The sequence below is a fragment of the Micropterus dolomieu genome, linkage group LG12 (genome assembly GCF_021292245.1).
Source record: "Micropterus dolomieu isolate WLL.071019.BEF.003 ecotype Adirondacks linkage group LG12, ASM2129224v1, whole genome shotgun sequence".
In the NCBI taxonomy this organism is placed as follows: Eukaryota; Metazoa; Chordata; class Actinopteri; order Centrarchiformes; family Centrarchidae; genus Micropterus; species Micropterus dolomieu.
Window position 1 is genome coordinate 2,815,753 of NC_060161.1, and position 17,984 is coordinate 2,833,736.

Genomic DNA, 17,984 nt, shown 5'->3' on the forward strand with positions numbered 1-17,984 from the left:
GTCTAAAGAGCTGTTTGTTGTCAGGCTTATTGCTTTAGTCTTTTGGCAACCAACAGAAATGTATGTAGGAGTGAGAATTGAAGCCGACTATCAGACAGATTATTCTGCCAATTTCAGACTGCATGTTATTTAGGCCAAATTTAATTTTGCTGCTTTTAGACATTTGCCATTTGAGAACTTTGCATCTTTTGCGAAATTAAAAAAATGATTTCCTGCACAATTTTGCACATCTAAGGCAAGTAATGAAAAATGCATTACACTACAGAAGGTAACAGGTAATCTTAACAGCAGCCTTTTTCCCCCCTTTCTCCTCCCAGTTTAATCAGTTTAACGGTGAGAGGAGAGGAACAAAATAAAACCCTGACACAATGAGGAGACAAACAGTTGTTGCTCACAGCTGCAGGACTCTGACGGTGTGTATGTGTGCGTGAGATTAACTGGGGTTATCAAGATTAACGTGGAGTGTCAGCATGTTGACAGTATTAGCAGCAAAGGCTTTTAGATTACTTCTGTCCCAACCAGCAGCTTCAGACTGGGGATGGATTATCTGGTTTACTACAGTGGACTCGCCTGTTGACTGCATGACAGAGTGTTTCCATATGTGTATATATTTGTCATTTTCTTATCTGCATATTCCTACTTCCTGTTTACGTTTGTGTGTGAATGTAAATTTTATCTCTCTACACTACTTACCTTGACAGGCTCTAACGTAGCAGAGAAAGCATCCTGCAGAGCACAGCAGGCCAACCTCCACATTTCTTCTGTGAACACTGGACCCACTGTGACCAAAACATACCTGCGCAGAGACAACACAAATAAAAGTAATTAAATTAGACAGAGAAAAATTATTCCGTGTCAGTGTTGGACTGTGGCACATTGTGTTAATTTTTTGTTATTGTGAACAAATCAGACAAAAAAAACCCATAACTGTCTCTCAAAAGTTTCTGACTACCCTGTCTGTGGTGTGCCACACCAATTTCTTTGAAGAGGTTCAGTCATTTCTTGTGAATAAGCTCTGTAGCTTTCAGCAGACATTACTCAAACCTGAGTAAACAGTGCATTTTTTTGAGTACAGATTAAATCACATGTGGTGCTCTAGTGAGTATTTGGGGCAGCAGGAGTCTGCGGGGCTGAGTCAAAATAAACTACAGTGTGTGCGTTCATGGTAATGAAGGAACATGTCACCCAGTGCAACAGTGATGCTCAATCACATGTTTGTTTTAATAATAATAATAATAAGTTTGGGACAACAATGGAGCTCTATGGCACAGAGGAATAAAATATTAATCAAGTTTTATTTAAAGTGCAAAATCACCAAAAAAACATGGTTCCAATACACTTTACAAAATATACCAGAATAAAATACAGAAGGCACATGATAAAAACACAAAATGTGATGTTGTCTGATTCCTGAACCCTAATTGGGACCTGGTCCCTGTTTCAGAAAGCAGGTTCAACAAACTCTAGTGTAAACCTGAACTCTGGGTTGTAGAACTCTGAGTTTTCCGTTTCAGAAAGGCCGATCAGAATAAGTTAGTGTGTTGAGCCTGATTGAAGTGTGTGCGTGGGGGTGAAAAAAAGCCATCATCAACGGAGCTCCGATACTACGATTCACCATGGCAACGGGTAAATAAAGGCAGAGCCTCCATTTTAATCGTCTGGAGCTAGAAATATGAATGCTGCCAACGCGGACCCTGATTGGCTCTAAAACGCAGGAGTGGAGGATCGATGCGTTAACAATATTACTTTTTATAGAGCATTGCTCATTCATCATTTACCAGACTGGAATTTCCTTAATGATTAATAAAGAGCTGGAATTCTCCTCCAGCTTGTTATTCATTTTTAAATAGGCTACAGGCCTGTTTATTCAGCTGGAACCTGACGGGAATAAATGCCGGTGACAATAACGGAAGATGAAAATATTAATCGAACAGATTAGACACAGTTTAGGCTCCTCATGGACCTGTGATTGTAAAGCCACAGTTTTTGTAATGTAAAATGTTTCTAGGTTCAAACTGACTGTGAAGTTTAAGACGTCTATATCACAATCCTGCTCATTTTGTATTTTATGAAAGGCTGTTAAAACACATTCAGACTATCACCAGATAATGAAAAACTCACTTTTAAACTACATGTGTTTGTTTCAGCTGCACCACAGTCATCCTCACTTAGAAATATTCACATCATATCCAGTTGATAACTACTACAGGAATGTTCAATCTGTGCGACTACAAGATGAAATGTTACTGTTCATTGATCAGTTTTGTACAGATTACTTTAAAACTGCAGCACTGTAGCGCACAGTAGGTCTATGTTTTTTGCCTTTGACTACCCACAAACTGATTGTTATATTAGGGATGCACCGATCTGATACTGATATTGGCTTTTGGCCAGACACTGGCTGGATCAGGTATTGGTGACAAAGGGGCCAATCTATTAGGCTGATGGATTCAGTTCATTTAAATGGGTACTACCCAATGTGTCAGCAGTGAGCCGGTAGACCCGAACATTTTGTTAGGAGAGCTAACATAGCATGGAGGGAGCTAAAAACAAGAGGTCAGCAGTTTGGAGGTATTTCACGTTTGCTACAGCAACAAATTCTATGTTTACTTGCAATATCTGCAAAGCTAATGTTTTGAGCGGGGTCGGTAGCACTGCAAAATATAACACAACCAACTTAATCAAGCACCTCCAGAAGCTTCATGAAAAAAAAAAACACAATTCCCAGTTCTTCCTCACAGTGAGGAATACAGCTTAATAATTTTACATTGGTATCAGATTGGTACTACTCGGCATTGGCCAATACCCAAAGCCCAGGTACTGGTATCCCTATATATTTGTTGTTAGTTTTGGTCTTTTTGTGCCATTTGCTGACAATAATAAACATGTAGTATATCTTAAGCCTTATTCTTCGAGACAGGGATTCATACTTCTTAGAATTTGCCCACAAAATCCCAGACTTTACTTACTGTACCAATTCAAAGTAGGATGGGACAATTTGGGGATATTTTCCCATATTTTTTGTAGTTTGGCGAAGTTAAGAAATGAATGTTGACAAGCAACAGTTGTTTTTTTTCCAGCCACCAAATTGGCTAATCCCTTCTCCTCGTACAGCTTCTGGTTCAGACATTAATAATTTTGTTCACCATTAAAATCTCAGCTCTTGCCATTTAAGGCATGCACTCCTACTTTGTTATTTTGATTTAAAATAATTAAACATTCAGCTCTAATTCAACTCAAGACCACACGGTAAGATTCCTGAATTTCAAGTTTCTACATGGATTTCACTGTGGTGACAGATGTGCAATTGACAACTCCCAAAGAAGACCAAGAGTTACGTGTTGTCACCTGATGCAGGAGCAGCCCACTCTGGAGATGGTCTCTGCAGGTTCAGACACACAGGCCACCAGAAGCTTGAACAGATCCTTCAACATCAGGTTGATCAGAGACTCGTAACCAATATCTGCAATAAGGGAAGGCAGGAACAAACCACAAACACAACTCCGTCAACACACAGGATAGAGGTGGCGTGGAAACAATTTAATTTGACTAAAGAGGATCCCGGTGGAACAACAACAACAACATCAATCGCGCTCCATTTCCCTTCGGTGAACTGAGCATGAGACAAACAATAACCGTTAAATGGATCTGTGACGGGGCACCTTGAGTTTAGAATATTTTACCACAGATAACACAGAGTATGTTCCTAAGGTTAAAACAATTATCCTGGAATGCTAAAATTGAATTCCTTCCTTCTTTCCTCTCCTCGTCGTCTCTTCCTTTCATTTCTTTTGGCTGGTAATGTAAATTATCTACTGAAATGATCGCGACACACACACACACCATGTCTGCTTAACAAAGCTTTTACACACAAACTGAGCACAAATTACAGTGTGGAATGAAAAATCAGAGCCAAAAACAATTCCAGCAAATAAAGGTTTGTGCTTAATTGCGACACTATTTGGATGACTGGTTTATGAAATGTTAAATTGTAAAATCTTATCTGATATAGCAAATGAAGGTTTCTTTCTGACACTTTCAAAATATTTAATCATTAGGCAGCTTGTGACCGATTTAAGAATAATAATAAAAGTGCTTGTTTCAAAACGCCAGTCGACGTTGGTGTGCAACGAATTCAGAATTGTGTGGAAAATTACCCTTCTTTGTTACACCTAAACCCTCTGAGGCAACTCTTGACACACACACTCACACACACACACACACACCTGAGTGTATGAAACTGTTGACATGCTCCACCACCAGCTCGCAGCACAGCCCAATGGCATGTTTGAAGTTTGCAGCTGCTACATCCCAGTAGGAGTGGTCGCCATGGCTTCGCTGCAGCCACAGTGACATCACAGGAAGCAGGAGCTGGATGACGGAGAAGATGGCGAACCCTGGACCTGGAGGAGGGAGACAAAGTTGGACAAAGCGTCTGGCAACGTCGCAAAGCCAATGGACCAGCTTGAGTCTCCGCTTGTTTCGGGGACCTTTTCCCTTCAGTCTGATCTTCAGCCGGCCGGAGATCATTTGGATTGAGGTCCTTTGTTAACTCGTCCTTATGTTTAGGATCACTGTCCTGCTTTATTGTCCTAAAAATGGTGTGACTATCTATAGAAACGGATCTGTGTCCTACACTGTTCAGCTAATATGGATGTGAACACTGTCAGACACTCAAATCCACAGTGTCTGTGGGTTACCTGGTACACTGGTGACCTCTCTGAGCAGAGTGAAGAGCAGCTCCAGGGTTGGAGGCTGGTGTTGGCGAGGACAGTTTGACACTGCTGCTGTGAGCTGCTCCAGTAACAAAATCCACACCTGGATCAGACCTGCAGGACAGAAAAGATGGTAACACACAGCTGGGGTTAGACGGAGCTTCAGGATCAAAAAGTTCAAAAGACAGAAAAGAACTGATGATTCAGTTTCAGAACACATAAATTGTAGGAAGAGAGACAAATACTTTACCTGTGTCATCATCAAACTCCTGCAGGACACAGTCCATCCCGTCCTCAGCGCTGATTGAGCGTTCCTGTGATCTCATTGGCAGGCTGGCGAGCCTCGCCCCCAAGAACACCGGCTTGGACTGCATCTTGTAGATCTTTGCCAGCAGCTGTCAAATTAAATGCAATATGGCTTTATTAAGTCACAGGTAAATAGAGGCACAAATATCTGCAAACATGCTTCTGCTATCTGTGACTACCCAACAAAAATGTTGACTATCAATCTCTGTGGTGTCTGTACACTGCTTAATGTTACTTTGGGACTGTCTTGAGAAGAAAATGTGTTATTGGTGTATTTTTTTAAGTCACAAAGGATCCCTGACGAAACTTTTCATTTTAATTTGAAACTCTTGTTTTAAGAGTGCAGCAGTAGAAACAATATCTAACATTTGCTTCACTATTTAGCTCAAACCTTAATAAGAAATGATTTCAGCGTAATACCCAGAGTTAACAGCGGGCTTCATACCTGCGAACATTTGCGAAGGTAGTCAAGAGCGGGCAGGCAGAGGTCAGTGGAGCTGAAACCTGACACATGGACACAGTCTCCAATCTCTTTATAGTCCACCTCTCCTACACACAAACAAAAAATGTTTTTGTTTACTCTGCGATGTAACAACCAAGCCACGTGATACAGACAGCCTTTGACATTTGTAAAATAAAACATTTCTCTTTAATCTGTGCTTGTACAATTAATCTATCAAATGTTAAATTGAAAATCGTATCCGAAATTAGAGATCTGAAATGTTTGCACAAACCTTAGAATCACTTGCAAGAAGAAAATGGGTGCATGCACACACATAAATCCCCCATCCTGCCACGTGACTGTACACACTGCACATACATGTCATGAGCGTCTTACATCAAACGCACAGTTTACTGACCAATACCAGGAAAAATAAAATCCCTTAAGGCTTGTAAAAGTAATATCTCACGCTGAAAAAAATAGCATGTACAAGTGAGACAAACCTAGGCCCTTGACGAACTTCATGAGGCACATGATGTAGTCAGTGGCAGCATTGGCAAAAACCTGGATGTTATCAGTGTTGATGAAAGCCTCAAAGACATCGAACACTGGAGCCTGGGACTTCCCTAGAGGAGAGAATGGGAGGGATGGAAGGGAGAAAGGGAAACAGGGAAGAAAGAGGAAAGGGAGGAACACCAGAGGAAAGACAGCGTTAAGGAGGGGAAAGGAAGAAAGATTGAGGCTCAGAGGATGTGAGGAGGTGAGAAAGCAGGCAACTTTCAGAACTGTCAGATGATAAACTTTAGCTCTTTTTTTAAATAAAATGTGTGTGTACTGGTTTATAAGACAGCCTGTCAGACGTACCCATGGAGTATTCTCCCAGCAAGTAGTCTTTAGTGTCGGTCTTGCTGCTGTGGACGGTCCTCAGTGCGCTGAACAGAGGCCTCCATCCTGAAAGGATCTGAGGGGAACACATCTCCACCAGCTCGCCTATTGAAGTTATCACCTGCAGGGAGGAAAGTCGAGAAACACCTTCTAAACTGTGCAGCAAAATAAAGGTGCTACATGTGAAGCTTCCTGATTTATTGATTGATGTTACAATATAAAGCTTTGACAGGATTTCCTGTGTGTACAACCACTTAACGCCGATTGTCACAAATTCGCGTCACACCGCTTCTATTCAGACTGCGGCAGAGATAGCGTATGTAGTCCCCCCGATGCCTGTTTGTGCACATTTGATACGCATCTAGGAACCTTTTGCAAGCACTAGTTTCTTATTTAAGCCTGTTCTAGCTAATTTGCATCACACCTACATCATACCTGAATTTATATCTATTCTATGTTCTATAGACAAATTAACAATCTCCACTTAATTTAACATCAGCTTGAAAGCAAATGAAAACACAAATAAGTACTTTTCTTATATGTTTGTAAATAAATTCAGGCGTCAAGGGGTTAAAGAGATTCGACTCTACCTGGTCCTGTACGTCCTCATCACAGAGTTCCAGCTGCATGATATGCTCGAAGGGCCTGAACAGCGCCTCGTTGAAGTGGAAGTGCGGAAGCTCCGCCCAGCTCGTCAGCACCTCCGTCAGAACATCATGGATGAAGGAAACGGCCTTCTGGGATACGTGGCGCTCCTTGTGACATGACGCCTGGGAGAAGGAGACACTTTTACTGTGTTTGCAGTGAGCTTTAAATATGATCTTTACACAGGTGATATTTATTTAAACCTATTTATATAAATATGTGCACATTTTTATATATGCAGTACCTGTAATACATTTTTGGAGATTACATTGTAACTTTCATACCTATTTTGAGCATATTCTTGTCAAATAGCCTCTCTCTAATTTTCTTTTATATGTGGTAATGAGACATTATTTCATTAACTAGAACTGCTGCTACTTGAGTTAATTATTACTGCAAGTACATGACCACTGTGTGAAATTAAGAGTAACTCACAAGAAAGGAGAAAGAGGAGGAGAAGGTGATGGAGTGTGCTGAAGTGGTTTTCCATTTGGAATTAATTTGAATAAAAGCATGAGGTTAACAAACTGATTTGAATGCAAGTACACGACTGTACAAGCGAAAATTTGCTACTGGCTCTTGAAATTGTAGTAGGTGGTCACTAACAGTAATTTACAACAGATCTGTTGGACTGATGAACCTTGTGAACCAAACATAAACAACTAAAACATTAACATTACAATATTACATCAAAGCTTTTAAAAGATGGGATCATATGCATAAAGTCTGCAGTAATCTGACCTATGATGAACCTTCTAAGATGGCGCTGTGCATGTGGCAGCCTGCTGCAGCAGCTCTGCCTTTTGTTTTTAAAAAGGAGGCTGAAGTTCCCCACCTCCACCAGATGTGCAGCCACAACGCTCCAGGCCCTCATCATGTGGAGCAGAGGTCGGTTCTTGTTCCTGACGATCCGCAGCATGGCCTCGCCCAGACGGAAGAGATGGAGAGCACTGCGTCTGTCCAGCGTAGACTTGGCCTCTCCTACACACAGAAGGAAGAAAATGAGTTAGATTAGGCTTTATTCATGCCTTTGTTTCATCTGATTAAATATTTTGTTTCAAAAGAATAGAAAGAATGAAAAAGACACCTAAAGTAAGCATGGACCTTCTTCGCTTCTTGATTCCCTTTATGTTCTGATGACTTCAATAAATGTATGAGCTGATTTTACATGACCTAATTTACCCCTCAAACTGTTTCTTCATTCTACTATTCTCTTTAACCAACAGACCATTAGAATATTTTGAACATTATAATAAAAAAGTATACAAATTTATTCCCTAACTTCTATACAACTGGTTAACACATTAACATTGTCTCTAATTATGTTAAATCCTGCTACTACAACTTTCTTAACAGGTAACATCAGATTTTGAGAGCCAGGTGATCTCAAAGTCCTGTGTGTGTGTGTGTGTGTGTGTGTGTGTGTGTGTGTGTGTGTGTGTGTGTGTGTGTGTGTGTGTGTGTGTATGTGTATGTGTGTGTGTGTGTGTGTATGTGCATGTGTATGTGTATGTGTATGTGTGTGTGTGTGTGTGTGTGTACCTGGCATTGCCAGTGAATAATCTCCAGTCTCAGTAACAGAGTCAAACAGCTGAGACTGAGAAGCTTTCCTGAGCTGCTGTAAGAAGCCGACCAGACCAACCAGGTTCAGCTTGGTAGTTGCTTCTTCAAACAATCTGGAACAAGACACACACACACACACACACACACACACACACACAGAAAGTGCATCATTACATCCGTTTACAGTATAGATGTAAATACAAATCTAATCAGCAGATCATAGATATCAAACAGTTGCTGCAATACGGGTTTTCTTTGAAGGGCTGAGGTAAAGTGAGGTGAGAAGGTGAGACGTTATGTGCAGTGAAAACATTCCCTTGTGAAGAAAAGGTTAAAAAAACACAACGAATAGAGTGAACTTTCAGAGTGCAGAGGAACAAATTTTTAAGGCAGAAATGCAGCACAGTCCCTCTAAGCTGAGTGTTTCTGGGGACAGCCCTGTGCAGAGTATTTACTATGTCTTGGCACCACTTTCAGCTTGTAAATGTGTTCAGTACATCTGTGCTAAAAAGATCAGAGGGAACAGTTGTTTTTTATTCGCTCCTAAAAGCAGCCTAGATAACTGGTTATATAAGAGATGATCCTCGCAATGAACACATAAATACTAGTGCCAGGGAATAAACGTGAATAAGTGCAGAACTGTTGGCACGCACGCTATATACACGCACAATCGTATTTCTTTACTTGTGGACCCTAAACTTCATTCTACATTCAATCCTAAAACCTAGTCTTAACCCAAACAGCCCTTTGAAGAAGTGATGACCACTAAAACTGTCCTCGTTTATATTTCCTTAACTCACAAAAACAGCACACAAACACAGGTATGCACTGCTGCTGCCATCTTGTGGCTGTAAAAAGTCATGATGATCCACCAACACAGTACCTCCTGCAGAGCACCAAATGTCGGTGAAGTGGGGTTTTTGGCGGATAAACTCATTAGAGTAAACATCATGCTGGCTGCTAATTTAACACGGTGATAACAGTGAAGCCACAGACGTTTATTGGGCTGCTGCACTAGAATTATTAACTTAATTGAGGAACCAGGTAGCTTTTCATATTCTACACACTATGCCTTTTTTGATATACTCATTATTCTTTTTTTTTTTTTCATATTATGTAATTTGACCTTTGTCAAAGATGTATGAGATCACCGATCACCTTCCTAACTTCGCTTTGGGTCTGTTCATTGAATCTATAAGTAGTGATGATATCACTGTGATATTTATTGAATGTCATATCTGGGCCCTACCTGTCAGCCTGTGTTGACAGTGTACACACAGCCTTGGCAGCACTGGTCCCGGTCATCAGGCTGCCGCCCTTTAGGTCCAGACCTCGGCCTCCTCTGCTGCTCTCCCTCAGCAGCTCCTGGATGGACAGAGGCTGGATGACTGGCTGGCTCAGGCCCAGCTCCGAGGCCTCCGGGCTGGGCTCGCAGCTCATCTCCAGCCCCAGGTCCACCCCAGCTACCTGGTGGCTCTGCTGGGTGATAGTGGTCAAAGAGGACGATTGTGAGGAGCCGTCGCTGAAGTGGGTGTGCTCCAGTGAACTGATGTACTCCGTCACCCTGAGAGAGAAATAAAAGTAGAACACAAGAAATAATTTAGTAAATGTAAACATAATGTATTAGCACTGTCTCGCCAGAATTCTTCGTTTTCACAGACTCTAAATTAACAGTGGGGTTTAAAAAAAACGTTTCTTGAAAATATAATACTTCTATTGCTGTGGAAATCTGAACAGAACCAAAACTAAAGTACAAGATATCGTAGCTGTCAAAGCCTACAAGAAAATTTTGCTTTTATAAAAATCAGAACAAGTAATTCTACTACTTCAAATCATTCATAGAGTTTCTAGAAATTCAGTTAAATATAACTTTTTTTTTTTTTTTTTTTTACAGAAATCATAAAGTAATAATAATAAAAAAAAAAAATCTTATTTCCTAATTTTCTAATGTTTGTAAAGGAAGGATAATGTTATATATAGTGAACTTTAATTTAACCAAAACATTAAGCTGACCAGTTTGTGTGTACCTGAACACATGAGGCCAGCAGTCGTGGTTGTGGCTACCCATCTCCAGTCCTACGTTCAGGATGGCATCCATACACAACACATGAGCGGTGTGGAGGCGAACTCCCTGAGGACGACTGATCTGCTCCAGGCGCTGCTCAACACGCTGCTTCACTGGACACACACAGGCATGCACAAATGCATTTGCAGAATTATAACATACGCAGTCAGATGACAACAGACTTAAATAAAAAAATATTCAACATGCACAAACTTACAGAAACACACACAAGCCTACTACCAACCTTAAATATATCAACCGTTAATGAACAGACAGTAATAGTTGATCAGTAATCATATACACACGCGCACACACTGAATTAAGGTTTGGCTGGTAATGAGCATTAATTACATTTAACAAAACTGATTGATGCATGTCGTTGAAAGCTCTTAAATCTAATCTCAACATTGTCCTTGCTTTCATAGAGGATTGTAAAAGATGAGAGAAGAGGAGTTCCCCGCAGCTGTCTCTAGATGTCACTAAAGCTCCATTTCTTACTGATCAGACCTTCAGCATCCTTTTAGGTAATTCTCGAGCACAGTTTCAGCAAGTATTAATGATTCCAGTGTGATCTGTTTTAAATAAAAGAAGCCATCATTCAAAACTCTCTTTATTTGGGGAAAAAAATATTCAGGTCTCTTTTTGTTTGAAGCTATTAGCTGTTGATTATTTGTGCAAAATAAATGCAGTCAACTCAAATTATGTGTTAAGTTATTGTGTATTCGTCAACTACTAATCCGTCTTGTCACTGATCTCCTCATCTTTTTCTCTCCGGCGCCACTAAAGGTTTAATTTGTATGGACGTAATTAAAAAAACAGCACGCGCTCTCCTTGTGTACCTTGTGTGATGGCGTCTCCCGTCTCTCCCACCTCCTTCTCCTCCTTCTCTTCTTGCACACAGGAGGCCGCGGCCATCTGGGCTAAAGCTGAAGCACAGTTGGCCGCCACACCTGATGGCCAAACAAACATACACACGGTGTAAAGACTTGCTGTTGAGTTTCATTCATCACCTCATCCTAAAAACATCATTGCTGCCTGCACAATGAAAACTTTGACTCTATTGAGAAGATTTCTCACACACGTATAGTATATCTGGTTTTTCTACTCTTTTGGGTGCATTTAAATCTAAACTGGCAGTAAAAACTGCACCATCCCTCCCCACATACTGTCCTCTCTCCGCAGTTGAGGTTGTACACCATGTGTTCATTCATATTCATTAGTGCTTCTGTGTCGATAATTTCACTCAGCTTTCATCCCCTGTTGGCCATGCTGTTGTGCCAGTAACTGTTAATAACTGATACATTCAGATTGTTAAAAGGGGTTGATAATAAAAATGTATATCCCCTGATATTCTCTCTAAAACCTTCAGTTAACAGATTGTATGAAAACCTTAACTCCTCTGTTAACCTCCAGTGGAGCTGCAGAGTGTCCAACAGGTTCATCTTGTTACAGAGCAGCTGTCACTTGTATAAGTGTTAAATTTAATTAATATGTAGCAGGATGAAGCTGAGAAAGAATATTACTGCTCAGCATATCCTTCCCTGGATGAATAAATCCATATATCCCAAAAGTCACAGATACATGTTTGTGCATTTACGCTATATTTCTTTAAATCTGGGGTTGACCAGAAATATTGTATATGACTCACAATGGCAGCAGACAGCCACAAAGTTCAGTTTGCCACCATCCATGCAACCCAGCTGGTTGTTTAAGCAACAGTCAGCAGGTTGAAATGCTCAATGTTGATTTCTATACAAAGTTGTGGGCAGCTGCCAGCGGCAACCAACCTGCAAGAACCACATTAGATGTCCTCTATTATTTTTTACTGCAGTGATCTGACTTTGTGTACCGCTTTGTATTTGCATTTGAATTTCCGTAAGACAAGGATTAAACACACAGTGCTGTAATATATAGTAATATAGTCCAATAATTTAATTTCTTTCAGTATAATCAAGAAATTTGCACACTGCAAAACTCATATTTACTGTCTAAAAGGGCATCTTTGTGCTGTAGGCAAGTTTCATTCAAAGCTTAATTTCACATTTCATCTGATTTCATTTTGAGATTTGATGTGTTAAAACCTGAGGGCTGGCATCTGCACAACATCTGTGTGATTGTCAGAGTGTTTCACTGTGACTTGATAAGCTGCCAATAGATCCTATTTCATGTTAATTTAAGGCCCTGCACACCCTCTCACGTTTTCTGGATAAGACTTCTGCTCAGGTTGGAGCTACGCTGGGAATCACTTGAGGTCAGCAAACTCCTTGTACTAATAAAAGACTCACTCTCATTACAGCCTCTACGCTCGTTTGTGTGGAGAGTTTGTCATATAAAGGGCCATCCCAAACCAGTTAGTGTGGAGACAAAGTGAGCAATAAAACTTCTTATTCATCCACCACTCCTGTCTGGGCGCATGACTGCTGGATAATGTAGGAAACATCATATACATGTAAGTGATGCTTACAGTCTCTGGACTGGATTTTATGTAATTACAGGAAGGCAGTTTGTGATAAAACTCCACAGCTGAAGGAGCAAAGTGTCAAAGTGCTGTGAGTGTGACACTCCTTAGTAACGAGCTACTGGTTAGGGACGGGTCTGAGAAGAAGTTTTACTGTAGTGCTGGAAAGTGAGGGAAGCATCAATCAGCCACAATCTGTGCCACACCTAAACAGCTCTAAGAGGTCAAATCAGCTACAACTAGTAAACAACACCTGTGCAGGGGGACCAAAGCTGTGTGGGACCTTTTAAGACACCAAATTAAAATTGTATATATTTCCATTTGTTGCTATTCCAAGAGCAACAAAAGTTGCTGTCCGCTTTGAAAAAAAATCAGCATCGTATCAGGGCAGGTTGGTTCAACTGGAAGCTTTGAGTGGCTGTGTAGCTTCAGAAAATAAGTGTAGCAACTGAAAGCACATACATGCCTCCAATTCAATTTAGATTTGAGTCTGTTCCAGCTCCAGGGCTGCTGCTGACGACTATCTAACCCTGACTTTTGACCTCTCTGTGTTAATGGGAGGGAGAACAGAGGACTCCTTGCAGGGATGAGTGATGTATCTCATTTTTCTTATTAATACAGACACATGAGACACGCGTTTCACCAACCCAAGGCGCAGCTGAGAGCAGCAGCTTTGCGTAGGCCGTCTAAACTCAGACAGATGGTGTCTCTCTCCCTCTGGCTCTGCTCTTTGATCCCCTCTGCTCCCAGGATGAAGGCCAGGCCCTTGGAGCTGCCCGCCATGCGGCCCGTCAGCGGCGTGGACAGCACATCCATCAGGTTCTTCCACACGCCGGTGAGGATGAAGCGGGCGAACACGGCTCCTGAAAAACACACATGCTGAACTGAGAAGTGTTGAAGAGGACGGAGAAAAAAAAAATAGATTGTTACTAAAGAGTATACCTATCATTTGTTCCCTCCCTCATCTCTCAATTGTATTTTTTTAATATGGCATAACAAAGGTACACAGTGTTTCATTGATTTATATTCTGATGGAATACCTGTGAACCATTTCTTTAGGTACCTTCAAGTTCGTCACTTTGTTTCAAAAAGTTTTCCTAATTGTCCCTTCTTACCTCCTCAACGACCATGGGATAGATTGCTTAACTTTAAGCCACAACAAAGAGGGATCATCTCAGAAATGTATAACCCTATTCTGGATTTTTGCAACTACACAAACCCGAGGCATATTTTGCAGACTTGCAGGTCTTACCAGACAAAGTTCTCTTATGTTTTTGCTGTATTTATATGATTTTTAGCAAGCCAGGGTGTGGGGGTTTCCGGGTGGGCAGGTTAGGTCCCTTTTCCTTTTCTTATTTTCAGTTATCTGTTTAAAATCTAACTTGTAAAAGATGCCAATTGTTCCGTAACTTGATTCAGTTTTCAATAAAAATATGTTGCAAAAAAAAAACCCAAACAAAAGTGTATATCTGTCAGCCGGGGTGACTCAGCAGCGGTTACCATGGCAAGTCTGGCCAGAAGGAGCGCAGGTGGTCCCTGACTCATTGTCTCCATTTCTCTCTGCACCTGCCCCCTCCTATTCGTTTCCCCTCATCTGTTTTTTCCCACTGCAGTTACACCGAGTCAGTCAGTGACCTAACAATTGTCAGCTTGAATTTTTATTTCAGCGCTTTAATATTTTAAAATATGCTGTCACATTCACCAATTGACTTTTTTTGTTCTTTTCCATGATTTCATTGAATGGACACAATCTCACTGATCTAAAGCACAAATTCAAATGCAGAGGATAATGCAAAGAACGTTCAAAAATGCAAAAGTGATTTGGTTTTGCATCTTGTGAGGTAATTATTTATTATATCAAACAAGTTTCAGATCAGCAATGAATCAGCAAAACAGACTGAAGTTTCAATAAAAACATGATGAAAGCCAAAACCTTAATATCCATCATCAGATCTTTATTATGAGTGCTGGCATGTTTTTTTTTGCTGTTTCAGGGTTTCTGGATAGATTTCACTATATATTTCACATGAGGGAAGATTTGAATCAGTGTTCTATGACCTACAGTACAGTATGATATAAACCACCCCAATTTTAATCTATTCATCTATCATGGCTTTGCTCATCCATGTCCTCTAATTTTAAAAGGCACCACAAAAAAAAGGGTTTGCGCACTTGACCATGCGGCACTGTTCTGGGACGCTTCATCTTTCACAGCCAGTGGAGCATTTTCAACTGATTAACTCAGCAGCAGCTTCAGTTTCAGGATGACTGAACCCTATTTTAGAAAAGGTTGAGCTGGGCTTATTTGGAGGCTCTGGAGTATTTTTGGAAGAATGTTCAAAGGAGAGGATTTTCCTCAAATCATGTAAATCTTTTAAATTAAACTCCACTGCGAGATATAATTGTACTTTCTTAATTTCCGTCTTTTCACAGCTGAAGGAGAAGAGAATCAGGAGGCTGAGAGTTTAGCATAACTACATATTGTGTAAAAAAAAAACCTATTATAGTGATACAAAACGAATGAATACTTCACTGAATGGGTGAACCGTTGCATCCATTAATCCATCCATCATATTTCTTGTGTTTTGGGTCAGTTTTAGGATAATGAGCTACTGACCTGCCATCACAGTGTCACTGCCAGCCTTGTCGCAGCTGATTGGTGATCTGCTGGACGCCCTCCTGATCAGCTGCCCTCCAATCGCACTGCTGCCCAGTCCGTCAATATCTGAGAGAGGAGAAGTGGAGTACAGAGGGGAAAGAATGACAAGAACTAAGTGGTCAAGTTGTCAATTGTGTTCTTAATCATCCAGAGTCTGTTGACCAACACTGACATCTGATTATGTTAGTTCTGAGTAACTGGCGGTAATTTGGTGCCATTTTAAAAAAGACGCACAAGTTTTCCCAGGTGTTTCCACTCCCTCCAGGGGCAAAATTTGCAGAGATTGAAGTGCAAATTATTGTGGGCTGTGTACCTGTCAGCATGGTGATGAGCGGCAGTGTGTGGTCGTCCGGTGAGCCCCAGTACCCAGCCTCGGCCAGCAGGTTGCGCTCCAACACTTGGTGGTAAAGCTCTTCGATCCAGGCCTGAGACAGAACCACAAGGACCCCGCTGCTCTGGATCAGACGCACAAACTCCTTCTGTAAAAACAGCACACATCAAAATCTATTCTTGGGACAGGGAGATCAGATGGACAGAGTCTGCAATTACATCACAAATTATTCTATTTCCTTATTTATTTCATTATCTTTTCTGCTTTTCCTCTACTCCAGAAGAAGGGCCTGGCAGACTCCTGTAATAATTTCAAACCTTTTTTTCGAACTTAGCCTTGTCTAGTATACTTTACTTGTTTCTTTTCTTCTTTACTTTAATCAGCAGTGGTGTGGGATGCACTAAACAAAAAGTAGCGATGACTAAATGTGCAAACACTCTAGTAAAAACCCTGTCATAGTTTTTTGTGTGCGTTTCAACCAAAACTGTGTGCTCACCAGGCTGAGGACGGGGGTGAGCGTTCGCCGTCTGTAGTAGTCACAGCAGCAAAGTTTGAGGTTGAGCAGTAGAGCGTAGTACGACACCAGGTAGAGACCATCTGCGTTCATCAGAGACTGACAGCTCAGAGTGTCACCTGTCTCAAAACCTGGAGAGTGGATCCCACCTGGAGAGAGGGGGGGAGGGGGGGATCTTTTGTTTATTGCCAACGCTGAGCACATTCATTTACATCATTCAACAATAAAAACAAACCCAGCAAGAGAAACAGACCAACATATAAAATCCATAAAATATTAAGCACCAGCATGTTTCCTTCAGAAGAGCACAGTTCAATGCACCACAAGCCCCTAAAAGCATCTCAGCTGTTAGTCAGTTTAAGTCCACCCTGATGTGGGCTGCGTCATTTGAGTGCTTGCAGGGAACTGGTTCCTATTATGATTCCTTCCCATCTTCCATATCAAAGACAGAGGGAAGGAAAAGAGAGAACAGAGACAAAGAAGGAAAAGGAGGAGGGCAAAGTGGGTGGTAAAACAGAGATCATTGGTGAGTGAGGAAGGAAGGGGATAAGAGTGAGGGAGGAGAGTAGAGTGAAAGAGAGAGGGGGAGAGGTAGAAAAGAGGAGAAACAAATAAGGGAAACAAACAGAGGAAGAGGTGAGGGAGACAGAGATAGGGGCAAAGAGACAGGATTGGCAGATTAGAGAGGAGAGGGGAATGGGAAAAAGAGAAAGGAAAAGGGGGAAAAACAGGGAGAGGACAAAGGCAAAGGTAGTAAGTAAAGTGACTAAAGGTAGAGAGGAGGAAGAGTAAGTGATGTTTGGGAGAAAGAAAGGGAAGTTAGCAAAAAGCAAAAGGGTGAAACATGGAGAAAGAGACAGGTAGAGAGAGGACAGAGGAAATGAGTGTGAAGGTGAGAGGAGGCAGTGAGATATAATCTGTTAGCTGACGATAAGTCAAGTGTTATAATCAGAAACTCACGGGGGATTTGCAGCTTCGACCAAATCCATTAAGCCATTAAACCGTAGAATTTAATTTGATTTGTAATTTTGCTCTGCTGATGTCAAAACTCCCAGCAGGCTCACTGTTTTTTACTGATGGATTATGGGTTGTGCCTCGAAGGCAAAAAGGTTTTTATTAAAACTGCTCTAAAGTGATGTATTGAATATACAGTATATGTAGATGTATATACATATACAGACTATGTTTAAATTAGCAATTTCTTAAAATCCTTGTGCATGTACATTTAACCAATGACATAAATTAATATCTTAGGGAAAAAGTGAAAAATGGGTCCTTTTAATGATTATTTATGACAGAAAAGTGTCAAAAACAGCCAATTAAAAGGGCTTCTGTTCATCAGACAGTGACTTTATTCCCAAAATTTTAAATATAGACTTGTGAAGTGAAAGAAGTATTTAC

The 17,984-nt window shown here is 41.0% G+C and overlaps 1 protein-coding gene across 1 annotated transcript in view; it reads right to left on the minus strand.

The window, feature by feature from the left end:
• arfgef3 (ARFGEF family member 3) overlaps window positions 1-17,984 on the minus strand; it is a 50,451-nt gene that overhangs the window by 12,010 nt on the left and 20,457 nt on the right. Inside the window, exons 17-34 of the mRNA XM_046065855.1 lie at window positions 16,566-16,732; window positions 16,052-16,217; window positions 15,697-15,804; window positions 13,727-13,942; window positions 11,461-11,571; window positions 10,584-10,734; window positions 9,806-10,120; window positions 8,536-8,669; window positions 7,829-7,974; window positions 6,939-7,118; window positions 6,328-6,469; window positions 5,967-6,089; window positions 5,467-5,570; window positions 4,966-5,110; window positions 4,701-4,829; window positions 4,227-4,403; window positions 3,349-3,463; window positions 694-796 (exon numbers count right to left, since the gene is read on the minus strand). Coding sequence (XP_045921811.1) covers window positions 694-796; window positions 3,349-3,463; window positions 4,227-4,403; window positions 4,701-4,829; window positions 4,966-5,110; window positions 5,467-5,570; window positions 5,967-6,089; window positions 6,328-6,469; window positions 6,939-7,118; window positions 7,829-7,974; window positions 8,536-8,669; window positions 9,806-10,120; window positions 10,584-10,734; window positions 11,461-11,571; window positions 13,727-13,942; window positions 15,697-15,804; window positions 16,052-16,217; window positions 16,566-16,732 — 2,732 coding nt within the window. The remainder of the gene's footprint in view (window positions 1-693; window positions 797-3,348; window positions 3,464-4,226; window positions 4,404-4,700; window positions 4,830-4,965; window positions 5,111-5,466; window positions 5,571-5,966; window positions 6,090-6,327; window positions 6,470-6,938; window positions 7,119-7,828; window positions 7,975-8,535; window positions 8,670-9,805; window positions 10,121-10,583; window positions 10,735-11,460; window positions 11,572-13,726; window positions 13,943-15,696; window positions 15,805-16,051; window positions 16,218-16,565; window positions 16,733-17,984) is intronic.